At 35.9% G+C, this 17,882-nt stretch overlaps 1 protein-coding gene across 1 annotated transcript in view; it reads left to right on the forward strand.

The window, feature by feature from the left end:
- The window catches only part of STXBP3 (syntaxin binding protein 3), a 49,389-nt gene that overhangs the window by 21,675 nt on the left and 9,832 nt on the right, over nt 1-17,882 (forward strand). Inside the window, exons 7-13 of the mRNA XM_002919194.4 lie at nt 2,668-2,822; nt 5,805-5,895; nt 8,558-8,682; nt 11,398-11,493; nt 11,628-11,685; nt 15,582-15,647; nt 16,387-16,467. Coding sequence (XP_002919240.1) covers nt 2,668-2,822; nt 5,805-5,895; nt 8,558-8,682; nt 11,398-11,493; nt 11,628-11,685; nt 15,582-15,647; nt 16,387-16,467 — 672 coding nt within the window. The remainder of the gene's footprint in view (nt 1-2,667; nt 2,823-5,804; nt 5,896-8,557; nt 8,683-11,397; nt 11,494-11,627; nt 11,686-15,581; nt 15,648-16,386; nt 16,468-17,882) is intronic.

Genomic DNA, 17,882 nt, shown 5'->3' on the forward strand with positions numbered 1-17,882 from the left:
GGGGGAGGCAGTTCACAGTCTACCACAAGAGAAGAGAGATTAATTCATACTAGGAGAATGAGAAAATACTTCATGAATGGATAGAATTTCATAAGGTGGGAAAGAAGAGGAAAGTGAGAATAACCTGAATGCAAAGATACAAAAACAGAAAAGTGCAGAGGAACAGCAGAAGTGTGGATTAATTATAAGGGGCGAAAATATGCTAGATAAGTCTGTCTCTATAGGTAGGTTGGGACTGTGTTGTTGGAAGCTCTAGGTCCCACCAAGAATAAATGGCAGGAAATGAGCTGATGCGGACAGAAGACCATGGAACTGGTCCTAATGTCTTTAAGGAAAAGTAGAAGCCAGGGGATCATTGGGGAGAGATTGTCACAATCAGATATGATAGTGCTCTGAAGAAAAGTTGGACATTCACCACATTTAGAGGTTGCATTGGGAGGAAGGAGGTTGATTCACTCTTGAATTTGAGTCAAAGACATTAAAGAAACCTCTCTCTTTCCCTCTCAGAGGGTTTAAGATAATTAGTGCTATCACATATATATTAAAGCAATTAGATGGAAAGCATTCAAGAATATAGGGGAGTTTGATTTCAGTGGACCTTAGGGAGTACAAAGAGTCTGGTGTAGTTAGTGGAGAGGGTACTAGGTGGTGTCTAGGTAGACATAGACCTAAGCCAGCGATAGATTAGCAAGAAAAGTAGATGGAAGTGGTGGGGGTGCACAGAGTCTCCTTAAGAGTCTCCTTAAGAGGGGCGCCTGGGTGGCGCAGTCGTTAAGCGTCTGCCTTTAGCTCAGGGCGTGATCCCGGCATTCTGGGATCGAGCCCCACATCAGGCTCCTCTGCTTGGAGCCTGCTTCTTCCTCTCCCACTCCCCCTGCTCGTGTTCCCTCTCTTCGCTGGCTGTCTCTGTCAAATTAAATATTTTCTTAAAAAAAAAAAAGTCTCCCTAAGAGCTGATTATGGGTCATAAAGTTGAAGAAAGTATTTGATAATAGTCTAAAGGAGCATGTAACGGTGCTGGTGAAAAGTGGAAAAGAGGAGGAGGAAGGAAATGGGAGATATATGAGTGTAGAATGAAAACTAGCTCCAAATTCTCTTTGATTCATTTGAGTATGAGATAGCTTAGATTAATTTAAACTATGGTAACAACTCCCTAAATCTCAGTACATTACAACAACCAAGTTTATTTCTCATTCATGTTATTGTCCATTGTGCTTTGCCTGTATTCTCTTCATTCCAGGACTGAGGCTGAAGGAACAGCCCTTGTCTGGGACATAGCAGAGGGTAAAGAGAAATGGTGGAGCCACACAATGGCTCTTCCCACCCCCACACACACCATGGCTTGAGTCACACCATGGCTTTCCCCACCCACACACGCACTATGTCTTGAGCCACACCATGGCTTTCCCCACCCACACACGCACCATGGCTTTTAAAGCTTTTGTGGGAAAGTAGCACGTGTCGCTTCTACTCGTATTCCAATGACCATAGCCAAGGCTGACTTCAGTGAGTGAGAGGCCCTTTAGGGAAGGGCAGTAAGTTTTTTTCATTGTTGTTTGTTTGTTAAGGGGGGGGAGTTGGGGCGGCAGAGGGAGAGGGAGAGAGAGAATCTGAAGGAGGCTCCGTGCCCAGTGCAGAGCCCAACTCAGGGCTTGATCTCACAACCCTGAGATCATGACCTGAGCCAAATCTAGTCAGACTCTTCACCAGTTAGGCCACCCAGGCACCCCAGGGCAGTAAGTATTTTTGAACAGATTATATTATCTACCATTGTGTGATAGTGTACTATGAGAAGTGCTTTTCGGAAGTTACTACAACAGCCAAGACTTTGAGTAACACAGACAGATGTAAGTGGATTATAATTCAGTAGTTAACCTGTAATATTTATTACATACTTACTTTTACACTCAATACATTATCCTAGGCTAAGAGGGATTGCTATCATTGTTTAAAAAAATAAAATAAAATAAAAATTAGTTTAGCGGAGAACTCCCAACCCCAGTTAGAGAGCTGCTTCTTTTGAACTCTTCAAATAACACAATAATGGTAAATCTCTAATCCAGTTCTTTGTACATAAGTAAATGCTTTTGTTAGTTGAATAAATGTGTCTTTGAGGTTTCAGTGTATCCTGTGATTAGACCAATTACTATGTCTGGCACAATACTGTGTTTTTAGAAAATATGTTTCTATTTTAAGGACATGCAGAGTATAAGCTAAAGAATTGAGAAAACATCTCAACTATGGAAAATTTCTAGGTATTCTCTAATGAATTAAGATTTTTAATGTATGTCAAATATATAGACCAATTTTGACTTTGTTGTATTTGTGCCAGGTATTAGATTTTTATTTTAGTTTGACTACCTCAGATTCCTTCATCTGTTGCATAGGTAGTGAAAAACAAACAGTACAATCTGTTTATGAAACAAGAATTGAAGGAGAGAGGTAGACTAAGCAGGAAAGGTGAGTGAGAAAAGAAATAAGGATGAAATCAAGCCAGAGAGAAAATGAGGGTTGATTAGGGTAAAGATACAGTGGTCTCAGGAAACAGCATGGTTAGTGCAAATAATTTCTTTTAATGTCCAAATAATGGCTGCTTTTTTCTTCACTGATTTTTTTTTCATTAAGTCACCAAATTGACAGTGTGACCTTTTTTTCGGCCTAACTTAGGTTTATACTCTTGATGTACCAGATGCATTCTATTACTGTTATAGTCCGGACCCCAGTAATGCAAATGGAAAAGATGCCATTATGGAAGCAATGGCTGAGCAGATAGTTACAGTGTGTGCTACTCTGGATGAGAATCCTGGAGTAAGATATAAAAGGTAGGACACTCAGTAGTGTCTGTATATGTTATGCTTTCTATTTGATCTCCAGTATAGAGGTAATGTCTCTGTGCTTGTGTTTATTGGTTTGCAGTTTATTTTCCATGTGAAATTGTGCTATTTATAAAGGAAATTTAAAGTTTAAGGTTGAAATTTCAGAGCAACTAATATAGCCTCTAAATTTCAGCACTTAAATTTGGTTGGATTTGCAAACACTTTTTCATAAGTTTAAGGAATGCTTAGAGGAAAAGTATTGTCATGTAGATAATACAGTCTTATAATTAATGTTCTGTTAAGTTTTCACCAAATCCAAATGGCCATATTAACTGCATAGTGATTTTAGTGTCAAAGTATGTATGTATGTATGTATTTAAGATTTTATTTATTTATTTGTCAGAGAGGGAGAGGGAGAGCACAAGCAGGGGGAGTGGCAGGCAGAAGGAGAAGCAGGCTCCCTGCTGAGCAAGGAGCCTGATGCAAGACTTGATCTCAGGAGCCTAGGATCATGACGGAGTCAAAGGCAGACACTGAACTGACTGAGTCACCCAAGTGTCCCTCAAAGTATTGATAGTATCTAATTCCAGTGGCCATTTTAAATAGATTGTTGGGTTTTTTTTTTAAGAGATTAAGTTTTACTTAATACTGTGTACCTTTATTTATTTGCTTTTTAAAAATAAAATTTACTGCAAAGTGCATAAATTATATGTGTATGGCTTGATAAATCATTCCAAAGTGAACATATTCCACAAACCCCACCAAGGTCAAGAAATAGAACATAGATGGCAACTCAGAGGTTCTGCTCATGATCCCCCTTGATCATCACCCCCTTTCCTACCCAAAGGTCACTGCTATCCTGACTTCTAACACATATTTTAGTTTTGCCTGTTGTCAAACTTGGTAAAAATGGAATCATATGATATTTTTTGTTTCTGGCTTCTTGGTTCATCATTATGTTCTGAGAGTCATCTGTGTTGTATGTAATTGAATTTTAATTTTAATCTCTTGAATTTTAATCTCTGCTTGAATTTTAATCTCTGCTAATTACTAGCAATGTGACCCTTCTGCCCTCAGTTCCCTTATCTTTGAAATGGGAATGATAATACCCATCTTATAAAGTTGTTGTTAGAACTCTATAAAGCATTCAGAATAGTGCATGGCACCAGTAAAATGATAGTCGTAAATATACTGTAGTACAACGAATAAGTATTACCACTCATTTTTCTTTTAGAAGTTTCTTTAAACATTGGCATTGGTCAGGCTATTTGGGCTGAACTGTTTAATTTCAAATTCATGTAATATTTTAAGTTACGTTACTCTTAAGCACTTAAAAAAATCTATTAATTACTTTGAAAAATATAGCAAATCTCCTTAATTCAGATGCTACCTAATAAGCTCTACTCATACATACATCAGGTATTGAAAAGATTCTTTTTCTTAGAGGTGATGTACTAATTACATTCTGAACTCAGGGGAACAGAGCTAAGTGGTTTATCTTCTGTTAGAGTTCAGTTGCTGTTCAAGTTTCTGCTCTTGGTGTTGGCTCTGTTCAGGATGAGTAAGTATAGCCAATTAATAAATTAAAAGCTCACCAATGGACCTGTTTTGAGTTACTGCAATAGCTAAAGAATAATCCAGGCTTTTAAAATCCTACTTGTACTTTCTCAAAGCATTCCTTTATATCTTATGGACCATTAAAGTAGTTCAAACATAAATTACTTGTTTTGAAAATATTTTAAAGCAAAATGTGTAATAAATTATTCTTTATAGTTGCTGCTTTATTTATTCTTTTTTTTTTTTTAAAGATTTTATTTTTATTTATTTATTCGACAGAGATAGAGACAGCCAGTGAGAGAGGGAACACAAGCAGGGGGAGTGGGAGAAGAAGAAGCCAGGCTCATAGCGGAGGAGCCTGATGTGGGGCTCGATCCCATAACGCCAGGATCACGCCCTGAGCCGAAGGCAGGCGCTCAACCGCTGTGCCACCCAGGCGCCCCTGCTTTATTTATTCTTAAAGCATTAAACCTAAAGAATCTTTAACTCTTTGAAATCCTCAAAATAAGACTCTCCATTTTTGAGGTTGGTGTGCTAATTGAGCTTTTTCCAGCATTTTTCTTGTAGACTCAAAAGTTATACTAATGCCACTGGTCATGAAGATGAATTTAGGTTATGATTTTATCATTTTAGTAGAGAGTGATTTATAAGATTTTATGCAAAAGATTATATTGGAAAGCTGATTAGATGTTAGAGAACATGTTGGGAAATCTCACACTGCTAGTGGGAAGGATAATTGGTCAACTAATTTGGAGAGTAATATGCTAATATCTAAAAAAGTAAAAAATGTACTTTATGACTTGGCAGTTATACTTTTAGATGTAGAGAAACATACGTAGAGATTTATTTTCAAAGATATTTGTTTCAGTGTTGTTTGAAATAGTATAAAATTGAGAATGACTTAAATGTCTATCCTTCAGGGAATGAATACATAGAATCCAGTATAATTATATGATGGAATACTATATAGAACTAAAATGAATAAATGTGATATATATGTGTCAACATAGATCTCAAACATATATATAACATATACTATTAAACATATATAAAATAGTAAATATATATATAACAGCATTGACAGGAAGAATACACACCAAATTCATGGTAGTGGTTGCAATTGGGGGTTGGATAGAGGTAGAAGAGAAGCCTAGGAATTGCGAAGAAAATAAAGGGAACTGCAATTTTATTTATATTATTTTCTTTACATTAAGAAAATCTGAAGCACATATGATAAGGTTTACATTTGTAAAAATCCAGACAAATTGGTATAACATTATATTTGATATATTATTATCTGAACTTCTCCGTGTTTATAAACTCTTTTAAATTAATAAATTGTCACATGGTATAATTTTAGAATTCAGCTTTCTGATATTGTAACGTGTTTTGAAAGAAAGATAATTGTTTGAACATTTTTTCCACTTTTAGTAAACCTCTAGATAATGCCAGTAAGCTTGCCCAGCTTGTTGAAAAAAAACTTGAAAACTACTACAAGATTGATCAAAAGAGCCTAATAAAGGTAATGTATAAAAGGCAAATAGTGATTATGCACAAAGTCTGTGTTATTTCTTCATAAACCAAAAAATCTGTTCATTTTCCAGTACTGATTTGGGAATCATTAACATAGATGTTAGCTGAAAGCTTAGTAGTGTGGTTTTGTGGGGGAGATATGGTTTTTAAAGTAAGCACTGTGTCCAAATCCTGGCTCTGCCATTTAATTCATAGCATATGTCAGTTTGAGCACATTATGTAACTTCTCTTTGCCTAAGTTTTTTTTGTCTGTAAAATGGGGATAATAAGAATACCTGTTTTATAAAGTAGAGAGAGGGTTAAATGAGTTACTACTTTTAAAGTTCTTATAATGATGTTTATTACTGAATAAACAATAAATACAGTTATTCTTTTTATTACTAGCTCTGACTTTGCACAAATTATCTAGTTTGAGTTGTATTTTCGTCTATAAAATGGATGAGATAAACATATAGCTTGCTTGGTTGGTATGAAGATTAAGCAAATTAATGTGTCTGGTGCATATAGGAGTTTAATGAATGGCAGCTGTTATTATCTTATGAAGGTAGTGTAAAGTAATCAGAGACTAAGGTTGGGACATGGAGAATACCAGCATTTAGACTTGGGTTGGAGAATGAAGAGTCTGAGGTGACTGAAGGAGGTGGGGCCAGGGGGGCTTAGGGAGCCATATGAAATTAATGGAAGAAATTGTTGATAATTTAGAACTAAGAGGAGATGGGCAGGAGTAATCAGTGGTTTCTGATTACTCTGATACAGTGTTTTTTAGTAAGTGAAATGAAAAGAATAATACATAGAATATAATGGGAATGTAGGTAGGGGCTTAATCTTTTTCTAACTGGAATCTTGGAAAGCACCCCAGAGGAAGAGGCTCTTCAGCTTAAAGAATAAGTACAACATTATAGAAGAGGGACTTTGTTGCTTAGATAACCGGTTTCTTTGGCAGAGGCATAATGAAAAAGGGAAATTCACAAACAACTGCACTGGAATGGGAGGGTATAAGCTTAGATGTAATGTTAGTTTAGAACTCAAAGTTACTAGAGGTCTGGTGAAAGCTGTTCTGATTGTAGTTAGGAAGACAGTGGCTCATTATGTAGCATAGTAATAGTCAAATGCATGTTGAATGAAGGAAGAGATATATGATCAGTATGTTAGTAAATATCCTTTTGTCCTTCATAATTTCAATGAAAAAAAAGGACAAAATCCACAAAAAACAAACTTGTCCTTTCCATTTTTCTGCCTGGGAAATTATACATCCTTCAAATACTTGATACTTTTCCTGCACTTAAAGACATGATGAAGTGTCACCTCCTTTCTGAAGCGTTTCCTGACTCTTCAGGTCAAATGATGCTTCCTTCCCCATTTGTCATAACCCCAATCCTTGATACAACATTTATATTGCACTGTCTTTTTCCTATTTGTATTTTTGAGGACTTATAACTTAGAGGTATTGAAGGCTTACTAAGTGCTAGGTACTAAATGTATTATGGTGTTATTACATTAAATCTTTACAATAATCTTATACAGCAGAGGTTTTGGTTATATTTTACAAATGAGAATACTGAGATACTAACAAGTTAAAACAGTTTATCCAAAATCTTAAAGCAAGATAATGGTCAAGACTGAACTCATACCTGGATCTATGTGATTCCAGAGGCTTGTGCTTTTAACCACTGTACCATATGGGCTCAAGATTTAAATGAGTAAATGGTTAATTAAGCATTTTTTTAAAGGTCTGTCTCATGTAATTTATCTGTGTCTCATACATGGAAATAAATAGGAAATGTTTGTCTAATGAGTTGTAGTTACTTCTTTTTTTCTTGCAAGAGTGTATTTAAATTCAAGTTAACATATAGTGTAGTATTAGTTTCAGGGGCAGAATTTAGTGATACATCACTTGCATGGAGTTGTAGTTATTTCTTACTGCTTTAAATAATAATCCTACTTCCTAAAATGAAGTATGAAAGATACTGATATTAACAATACTTTTCCCAGCATTATTATTCACTGTTTAATGATTAGTGCTGTTTGTGAATTAATAACAAGGCTTTCATTTTGATTTGCCATCTTAGTTGACATCAGTATAATCTTTTTAAATAGCATAACAGTTACGAGCACAGGCATGGAGTGAAACTGACCTGGGTTGGAATCTCCATTCTGCCACTTACTAGCTATGTGATTTGGGCAAGTTACTGAATTTTAAGCTCTAATGGCCCTCATCAAATGGAGACAATAAGACCTGCCTCACAGCGTTGCTATAAGAATTAAGTTACATATTTTTTGCTTAGCACATGTGCTTAGAGCCTTTAGTCGTGACTACTGTTCATAATTTATATCAGTTTTAGTGTTTATGGAGCTGAATTTCTAAGAATATGAATTTAGTGCAAGGTAAATGTTACTTTTTTTAAAATGAATTTTCGCAATATTGTTTTATTGAATATAGCCCCTTAATCTAATTATGAAAGCTTTCGTTTTTGTAGTCTTGTTTTTTTCCCTTATTGTGCCACTCCAATTTTTCTATTTTAATAGAACTTCACATTCTTAAGAATGAGACAGAACTTAGGAAAAGTCTGCTTTTGTTTTCTGAGATATTAACAAGGTGTTCACACAAAGAAATTGAAGTTTCTGAAGATAATTTTATCTTGTTATTCCAGGGTAAAACTCATTCCCAGCTCATAATAATTGATCGTGGCTTTGATCCTGTGTCCACTGTCCTGCATGAACTGACCTTTCAGGCAATGGCATATGATCTACTGCCAATTGAGAATGATACATACAAGCAAGTATAATTTGAAGGGCATATAAAGGGCATATACAAACAGGGTATATAGGATATGAGCATTTAATGATTCGTGTAGGCACCAGAAATCTAAAGCCCCTGTAACTTTGATATTCAGAAACATTATCATTCTCTTACCCTATAATCAGAACGTATTAAAAATATCTTGACCTTGTAAGTTAATGGGTAATTTGACTGCTTTGAAGCTTTTTTGGTGTAGTTGCTTCCTTAACTATGTCTATAACAAAGCTGCATTTAAACAGTTAGAATTTGGACTTTTTGCTTATATTGAGGATAAATGCCAGGCCCACAACTGTATTTATTGAAGTGGAAACCATATTCAAACTTGTTAGGCTATAATTATTTTGAATCACATGTGCAAAAGTATCTGTGTGTGTGTCTTGTCAATATGTATTTAAGAACATTAGAAAACTGAATAGGATAACTATTGAGAATAGGCATAATGTTACTAATTTGGTACCTATTGACTTAACTCTGATACAGGCATACTTACTTTAAAAGTAATGCCAAATAGAAAGCCAAGTGAAGGAAACCATTTTACTGTATTATTGTGAATCATTATGAGTGTATATAGGTGTACATACATGTATATATTTACATGTTGATGTCATAATTTCTAAGTCCAAATTGGCATTTTTCATCTATGATTTACTGTTTAAGCATAGTGGTAAAAAAGGAATATGAATCAGTTTTCTGAAATTTTATGTTTAAATTAATTTAGTAATTTTGATTAAAAGATCTTTTTTCTACTGTATGTATTGTATTTATGTATTTTCTATTTTATGTTTATTTGCATTCTGGTCAAATCCTGGCTTCTGAATTTTTCTCTGTGTAATTTATATTAATGTCTGGTGACATAGAGAAATCAGTATTGCTATTTTTCTAATACAAAAGTAGTTTCAAGCAGGTTATTCAGAATTTTCAGAAGAGATATTGTTTACCTCTCTTGTCCTTTAGGTCTCTAAGCCTGCATTGCTCAAGAGATTTAGAAAAGAGTTAAACTAAAAAAAAAAAAAAAAAAAGAAAGTCTAGAAAAGAAAATTAAACTGATGGATGCTTTGTAAGTCTCTCCCTTACTCTTAAAAAAAATTAAACCTTTCTTTCCTCGCCAGCAAACCTAGGGAGATAATTTTTTTTTTTTAAAGTAGGCTCCATGCCCAGCAATGAGGGGCTTGAAGGGAGAATGATATTTTATTTAATTATTTATTTTGGAGAGGGAGGGGCAAAAAGAGGGAGAGAATCTTAAGTAGGCTCCACACCCAGCACAGACCCCAACATGGGGCATGATCTGACCTGAGCCAAAGTTCGGACGTTTTAACCAACTAAGCCACCCAGGTGCCCTGAGAGATAAATGTTTTATCCACGCTGGGTGTGGAGCCTGCTTAAGGGAGAGACTTATTAAAAAAAATAATAATAAGCCAGCAATACTTCTTATTATGAATCAGAAAAGTCCAGAGATAAGGCTAAGATGGAAGCTTGAACTCCTGTGGTTTGTGCTCCATTGCAATTGTTCATGGAAACAATACAAAGCAGGACATTCTAGGTATCCATATTCTATTTTTTATCTTGGTGATCTCTTTAAATGTACTCTTAAAATGGGGTTGTCATCATCTTTTGGTATTATTGGGCTTGCTGCCTTAATCTTTGTTTATAAATCAAAGGTTAAAGATATTATATAAGTACAAAGTGGCATTTTAATGGCTTCTCTCCTTAGTGTGTTCTGGTTAAGCACAGTCATTCTGCCTTTGGGTGTCTGCTCTTAAGACTGCATAGGTAAATGGTGTTTTGGGTGGGGCCTGTAATTTTGGGAGTTACGGAAGTGATTGTACTCATACAGTAGAAATCTACATTTATTGTCTGTAATCTAGAGCTGGGAAAGTTCAAAGCTGTCCTTTCTAATCTTGGCTCAGGAAATTGACAGTTCGAAGGGTGATTGAATCTCCCTAGCTCCACAGATGGAAGGAGGGTATCTGTGTAAAAAGAGAAGGGACAAATTACATTTGGGAAGGCAGTGAGTCAGGAAGCCCATTTTGAGTAATTTCATGAACCCCTTGAATTGCTTCTTACTTCAATAGTACTCAGTAAAGCAATTACAGTTTTTTATGACTATATTAGTTTTCTCTCATTTCCTTTCCCATTCTTCAAAGGAGATGTGGTTATAGGATTAGGGAAGAATATAGAAACAGATGATACATGTTTACGAATTTATTTAGTTGGATACATGTTTATGAAATGTTAACTCTGAAACACCTTCAGTATTTAATAGGCTACATTGGAGGTGATATTTCTGTTCTTCACTTAATGGGTATTTGATAGTTGCACTGATGGTTACGAACACATCAAAATACTATTTTAAGCAATTAGAACATGTTAATAATAAATTTAGTCTTGTTCTTAGAGTTGATTGTGGAACATTGAATTTTTGTTCCATAAAATAACATTTTGCTGAGCTATATCCTAACATTTGAAAGCAAAAATGTCTTGGTAGACATAGCACTTTGATTTTTAATGTAAGGACAGCAAGCAATATGCCTTAGTTTTGAGTAGGTATTCATTATCATCCTAAAATACTGGATTGAATGTATGTATTGTTCAATTTCTTGAGCTGTATCTTAAAATTATTGTTTGTAAAAATGTTTCTTCCACTTTTCGTGGGGGATAATTCAAAAGATTTTTATTTCTGTCTACTTGTAGATACAAAACAGATGGGAAAGAAAAGGAGGCAATCCTTGAAGAAGATGATGACCTCTGGGTCAGAATTCGACATCGGCATATTGCAGTTGTGTTAGAGTATGTGAACCCATTTTAATTTTTATTCCATATTTTTTAGGCACTAAGTACATGAAAGTATATTTTATAATCTTAGAAAATTTCTGTAAAGAGTAACACCTTAGAAATCTAAAGAATTTTCTCAAATTTGACAGGGAAATTCCCAAACTAATGAAGGAAATTTCATCAACGAAGAAAGCAACAGAAGGGAAGGTAAGACTTTTATTTAACATTCAAAATAATGGGGCGGCTGGGTGTCTAAGTCGTTAAGCGTCTGCCTTCCGCTTAGGTCATGATCCCAGGGTCCTGGGATCGCGCCCCACCTCAGGCTTCCTGCTCAACGGGAAGTCTGCTTCTCCCTCCCCCACTCTCCCTGCTTGTGTTCTCTCTCACTGTCTCTCTCTCTCTGTCAAATAAATAAAATCTTTAAAAACAAACAAACAAAAACGTTCAAAATAATGATGGTGAATTTTTAAATGTGTTTAGAATTTTTATTTTATCTTTTTAGTTTTCTATTTTGGGAAATTTCTAACATACACAAAAGTAGAGAAAACAAACTCCATATACCCATTTTCTAGTCTCAACAGGTAGCAGCATTTTGTCTGTCTTGCTTCATTGAATTTATTTTTAAAAAGCCATTTAGCCAATTTCATCAATGCATTTTTGCTAGCTTTTTTTGGGGGGGTGTAATTTACCTAAGTGCACAAATCCTAAGTGTATACTGTGAGTAACTTTTTACTTCTATATATGTATTTGGAACCACCACCTAAATCAAGATAGAGAACATTTCCATCATTCCAGAAGATTACACAATAATATCATCTGTGAATAAAGAAAATTTAGCCTGATCCTTTCCAATCTTTACACATTTTAAAATAGTTTTCTTAGTGGTTAATATCTCCTAGCTCTATGATGTAGAACAGAATTGATGATAGAGGATATCCTTGTCTCATTCCCAACCTTAGGAGAAACGTGTTTGATATTTCACTATTGAGTGTTGTGTTGGTTTTAGGTTACTTTAGATAACATCCTTTTTTTTCTTCTTTTTTTCTTTTTCTTTTTTTTGAGAGAGAGCGCACAGGGTTGGGCAGGGCAGGCAGAGGGCGAAGGACAGAGAGAATCCCAAGTAGGCTCCACACCCAGAGTGGAGCCCAGTGCAGGGCTCCATCACACAACCCTGAGATCATGATAGCCAAAATCGAGATTTGGTTGCTCAACTGACTGAGCCACCCAGGCGCCCTGTGATACATCCTTTATCAGGATTATCCCTTCTATTTTTAATTTGCGAAACAGGTTGTTGTTTTGGTTTTTGTAATCAGAATGGATGTTGGATTTCATCTAATGCATCTACTGAAAATTTTTTTTCCTCTCTTTTTTTCTGTTAATATGATAACAAACCAACCATGCATTCCTGGAATAAGTTGCATCGGTCTTGATGCATTATCCTTTTCCTATATCACTGAATCTGTTTGCTAATATTTTGCTTAGATTATTTAATTCCAGGTTTATGAGAAATATTTCACTATAATATTCCTTTTTTTTTTTTAAGATTTTATTTATGTATTTAGAGAGAGGTGTGTGCAAGCCGGGGAGGGGCAGAGGGAGAGGAAGAGAGAATCCCAAGCAGACTCTGTGCTGGGCTAAAGGAGTCCAACTTGGGGCTTAATCTCATGACCTTGAGATCATGACCTGAGCCAAAATCAAGAGTCGGACACTCAACCGAGTCACCCAGGTGCCCTAAAAGGTATCATTATCTTATCATAGGCTACTTAAAGAAGACTTTTGTCATGTCCTGAATAATTCAAGAACCTTATAACAGTTCGACTGCATTTACCCCCTTCCTCTTTTGTGCTATTGTTGTCATATGTTTTACTCAACATGTGTTTATAAACTTAAGATGTTATTTTGGGGGTGCCTGGGTAGCTCAGTTGCTGAACATTTTTTTTCAGATTGTTGGCAGTTATGAATAAAGCCACTATAAAACATTCAGGTTTTGTGTAAACAGATATTTTCATTCACTTGGGTAAAAAGAGTGGAATTTCAGGGGGGCACTTGGGCAGCTCAGTCCATTAAGCATCTGCCTTCAGCTCAGGTCATAATCACGGGACCCTGGAAACCAGCCTGAGTTGGACTCCCTTTTCGGGAAGGAGCCTGCTTTTCTCTCTGCCTCTTCCCTTCGCTTGTGCTCCCTCTCTCTCAAATAAATAGATAAAATCTTTGAAAAAAAAAAGTGGGATGGCTGGGTCTGTGGTAAATGTATGTTTAACTTTATAAGAAAATTCCATACTATTGTGACTGTGCCATTTTACAGTCCCGCCAGCAATGTGGGAGAGTCACTGTATTTTTAATTTCTAATATTGCATTTAGTTCTAAGACATTCATTGAATTTTTTAAATAAATTCTAATTTTCTGTTGCAATACTGTGTCTTTTCATCCATTTAGTCCATCTTTTCCTGTTTTTCTTAAATATGTTATTTTTTAATTTTTTGTCTGTTAACTCCCAACATCTGGATTGCCTTGGGTCAGCCTCTTTTTTTTTTTTTTTTAATTCCAGTATAGTTATCATGCAGTGTTATATTAGTTTCAGGTATATTATATAGTGATTCGACAATTCCGTACATTACTCAGTGTTCATCACTCTTAATCCCTCTCACCCATTTCACCCACCTCCCCTCTGGTAATCATCAGTTTGTTCTCTATAGTTAAGAGTCTGCTTTTTGGTTCATCTCTTTTATTCCTTGTGCATTTGTTTTGTTTCTTAGATTCCTCGTGAGTAAAATCATATGGTGTTTGTCTTTTCCTGACTGACTTATTTCATTAGCATTAGACTCTCTGGATCCATCCATGTTGTTGCAAATGGCAAGATGTCTTTCTTTTTTATGTCTGAATAATATTCCATTGTGTATGTATACCACATCTTCTTTGTCTTGGGTCTGCATTTATTGACTCTTTAATCACTTTGGTATTGATCACTTTTTTCTGTCTTACATGACCAGTAATATTTTAGCATATGTTAGACATCGCAGATTACATATTGCAGAGGCGCTAGATGATGTTCTCTCTGCAAAGAGTATTGATTTCTGTTCTGGCAGCATTTGATTTGCTGATAAATAACCTTAATTCTGTTAAGGCTTCATGCCAGGTGCTGTTACGGTGAGTGTATTTCCTTTTGCACTTAGTTCAAAGACAGTCCTAGTACTGAATGTCTGGGATGTTCACTTGGCACTCTCCTCTTTGGATCAGAGAATACCAGTATTTTCTTAGCACTAAGACCCCTCTGAAATCTCTGTCCAGCATTTAGCCATCCAGCAGTTGTTCTGTGCTAGACCTTTAAGAGTTTTGCCCGTTACACACGCAGCTTAGTGTTTGGCCAGGGATCCAAAGGCAACGCCTCTTTGAGTCATATCTTTGAGTTATGTTGTGACTGGCTCTTTCTCTCTAGCACCTTGACCCCCAGACCCTGCCTCACCAGCCCCAAGCTGATCGCTTTCTCCTCTTCCCAGAGAGACTAGTGCTTTTTACTTGAATTCTTCTTCCTTTCACCATGTTTTAGAAAGTGCCCCGGGGAAAAGCCGGGGTGAGTGCAAGAATCACCTGTGTTTTCTCTTGCTCAAGTATCTTAGCTGTGAGCTCTTTTTCTTATCCATTGCCTGAGAGCTGTTGTCTTATTTATTTTGTCCAATTCTGTTTTTGTTTATGGGGGAGAATAATTTTGATACCAGCTACTTTATAGCGACTGAAACTGAAAGTCTCTTGAATTTTTTTTTTAATTTGCCAAATATTTAGAAAATTAGCAATAAAACTACAAGATGTAAAAATTGTTATATTAGGCGCTTGGATGACACAGTCAAGCATCTGATTTTTGGTTTCAGCTCAGGTCGTGATCCCAGAGTCGTGAGATTGAGCCCTACTTTGGGCTCTATGCTCAGCATGGAATGTGCTTAAGACTCTCTCTCTCCCTCTGCCCCTCCCCTCTGGGCATGTGCTCGCATTCTCTTGAAAATAAATAAATAAAATAAATCTTTAAAAAAAATAAGAAACTTCAAAAATTGTTGTATAGCATACCTGAATTATAAGTTTGCTTTAAAAATGTTTGACTTTTTTTCTAGACATCGCTCAGTGCTCTTGCCCAGCTGATGAAAAAGATGCCCCATTTCCGTAAACAGATTACTAAGGTAAGCGGTATTGTATATGAGATACTTTATCATTTTTAGTTTATTAGTCCTTCTAGTTCTATAGTCACGGTTAGTAGTGGGTGTCATGGAACACTTGGTGTTAGTTATCCTCTAAAATTTTACTCTAGGTCTATTCCAAATATCTAAGCTTCTCAGTAGTGTTCTATGTAATCTAGATTCATCCAAATCCAGCTTCAGCTTTTTATGTTTTTGTCTTCAACAGCCAGACAGAGAATTTTGTATTTATCAACTTAATAACAAAATTTAACATTGTATTAGCCAGCAGTTGTTATTCTACTTGGTTCCTTAATAGTTTTATATTAGTTGTTAAAAGCCCTTAAGCTGTGTTGGCAGGTAAACTGTTCTTTTTGCTGTATCAGTCTTTCTATGAGTCATTATCAGTCATTTTTTATCATACAGCACCTTAGTCAAGAACCAATAATATAAATACAAAAACTTTTTCAGGACTTAGTTTTTTTTCCCTCACCTTCTTTTTCAATTCTTAAACGCATATTCAACCTTTCTATTCTATTTTTTGCTGTCTGTTGATTATCCCCTGTGGACTATGTTAATTCTTACTTTTTGCTTTTTCTTCAGCAATTTTCCTTGCTTTGTACTTGGTACCTCTTTTCCACCTCAGCCCATAATTTCCTTCAGGCCTATCTCACAAGTTTAATATTATCAGTTGCACAAAAAGAAATTAAAATGCTTTAAGCAATTGATTACTTTTGTTTTTCAGCAAGTTGTCCATCTTAACTTAGCAGAAGATTGCATGAATAAATTCAAGCCTAATATAGAAAAGCTCTGCAAAAGTGAACAGGTATGTGCAGAGCAAGAAATACCTATGTCATCGTAAATTTCCAGATCAGTTGTAAGGTGCACTAAATCACAGAATCTCTCTTAGAAGGGGGCTCAACTAGGCAGTATTTAGATACATAACTCCCAGAGCACCTGGGTGGCTCACTCAGTTAAGCATCCGACTCTTGATCTCAGCGGAGGTCTTGATCTCTGCAGGGTCGAGTTCAAGCCCCATGTTGGGCTCCACACTGAGCATGGAGCCTACTTAAGAAATACATAAAAATAAATACATCACTCCCCACCAACATTATCAGGTAGCTATAAGTATCATAATAAGCAGTCCCTCCTAATCTGTGATTGTGCATTTTGGGGTAAATGTGATAATTTTAGTGTTTGGAACATTATTTCAGAGTACCTCTATTGTCAGGCCTTTCTGAGTAGGCACAACATTTATTTATTTATTTATTTATTTATTTAAACTTTTTTTTTTTTTTTAAGATTTTATTTATTTGTCAGAGAGAGAGAGAGAGCACAAGCAGGGACAGCTGCACGCAGAGGGTGAAGCAGGCTCCCCGCTAAGCAAGGAGCCTGATGCGGGACTTGATCCCAGGAACCTGGGATCATGACCTGAGCATGAAGGCAGACGTTTAACTGACTGAGCCACCCAGTCGTCCTAGGTGCAACATTTAATGCAGCACCCTGCAGCGTACTGCATTGGCACATTTAACTTGTTTTAGACCCCCCCCCATAATGCCAAAAATCTTTAGACCAGTACTAAAAGAAATAGAATGCAAGCCCTATGTAATTTGATTTATTTATTTTGAGACAGAGAGAGCATGAGCAGGGGAAGGGCAGAGGGGGAGGGAGAGAGAATCTTAAGCTATAGGGGCTCAGTCCCATGACCCTGAGACCATGACCTGAGCCGAAATCAATAGTCTGAAGCAGAGCCACCCAGGCACCCCAATCCATATGTAATTTTAAATATTATAGTATAGCTGACTCTTGAACAAGGATCAGCGTGCTGAAGTGACAGTGAAATATCCATGTATAATTTTTGACTCCCCCAAAACTTGACTCCCCTACACTAATAACTTTCTGTTGATCAGAAGCTTTACTGATAACATAAGCAGTTAACACACGTTTTGTATGTTATATGCATTATGTACTATATTCTTACAGTAATGTAAGCTAGAGAAAATGAAATGTTCCTTAAAAAATCGTAAAGAAGAGAAAATACTTTTAAAGTACTGTGCTGTATTTATTGAAAAATATCCATGTATAAGTGGATCCACACACTTCAAACCTGTGCTACTCAAGGGTCAATTGTAGTCACATAAAAAGGTAAAAAGAAACAAAGGTAGTTAATTTTCATAATATATTTGACTTAACCTAATGCTTTCGAAATCTTATCATTTCAACACATAATCAATATAAAAA

The sequence above is a fragment of the Ailuropoda melanoleuca genome, chromosome 2 (assembly GCF_002007445.2).
Source record: "Ailuropoda melanoleuca isolate Jingjing chromosome 2, ASM200744v2, whole genome shotgun sequence".
Taxonomy (NCBI): Eukaryota; Metazoa; Chordata; class Mammalia; order Carnivora; family Ursidae; genus Ailuropoda; species Ailuropoda melanoleuca.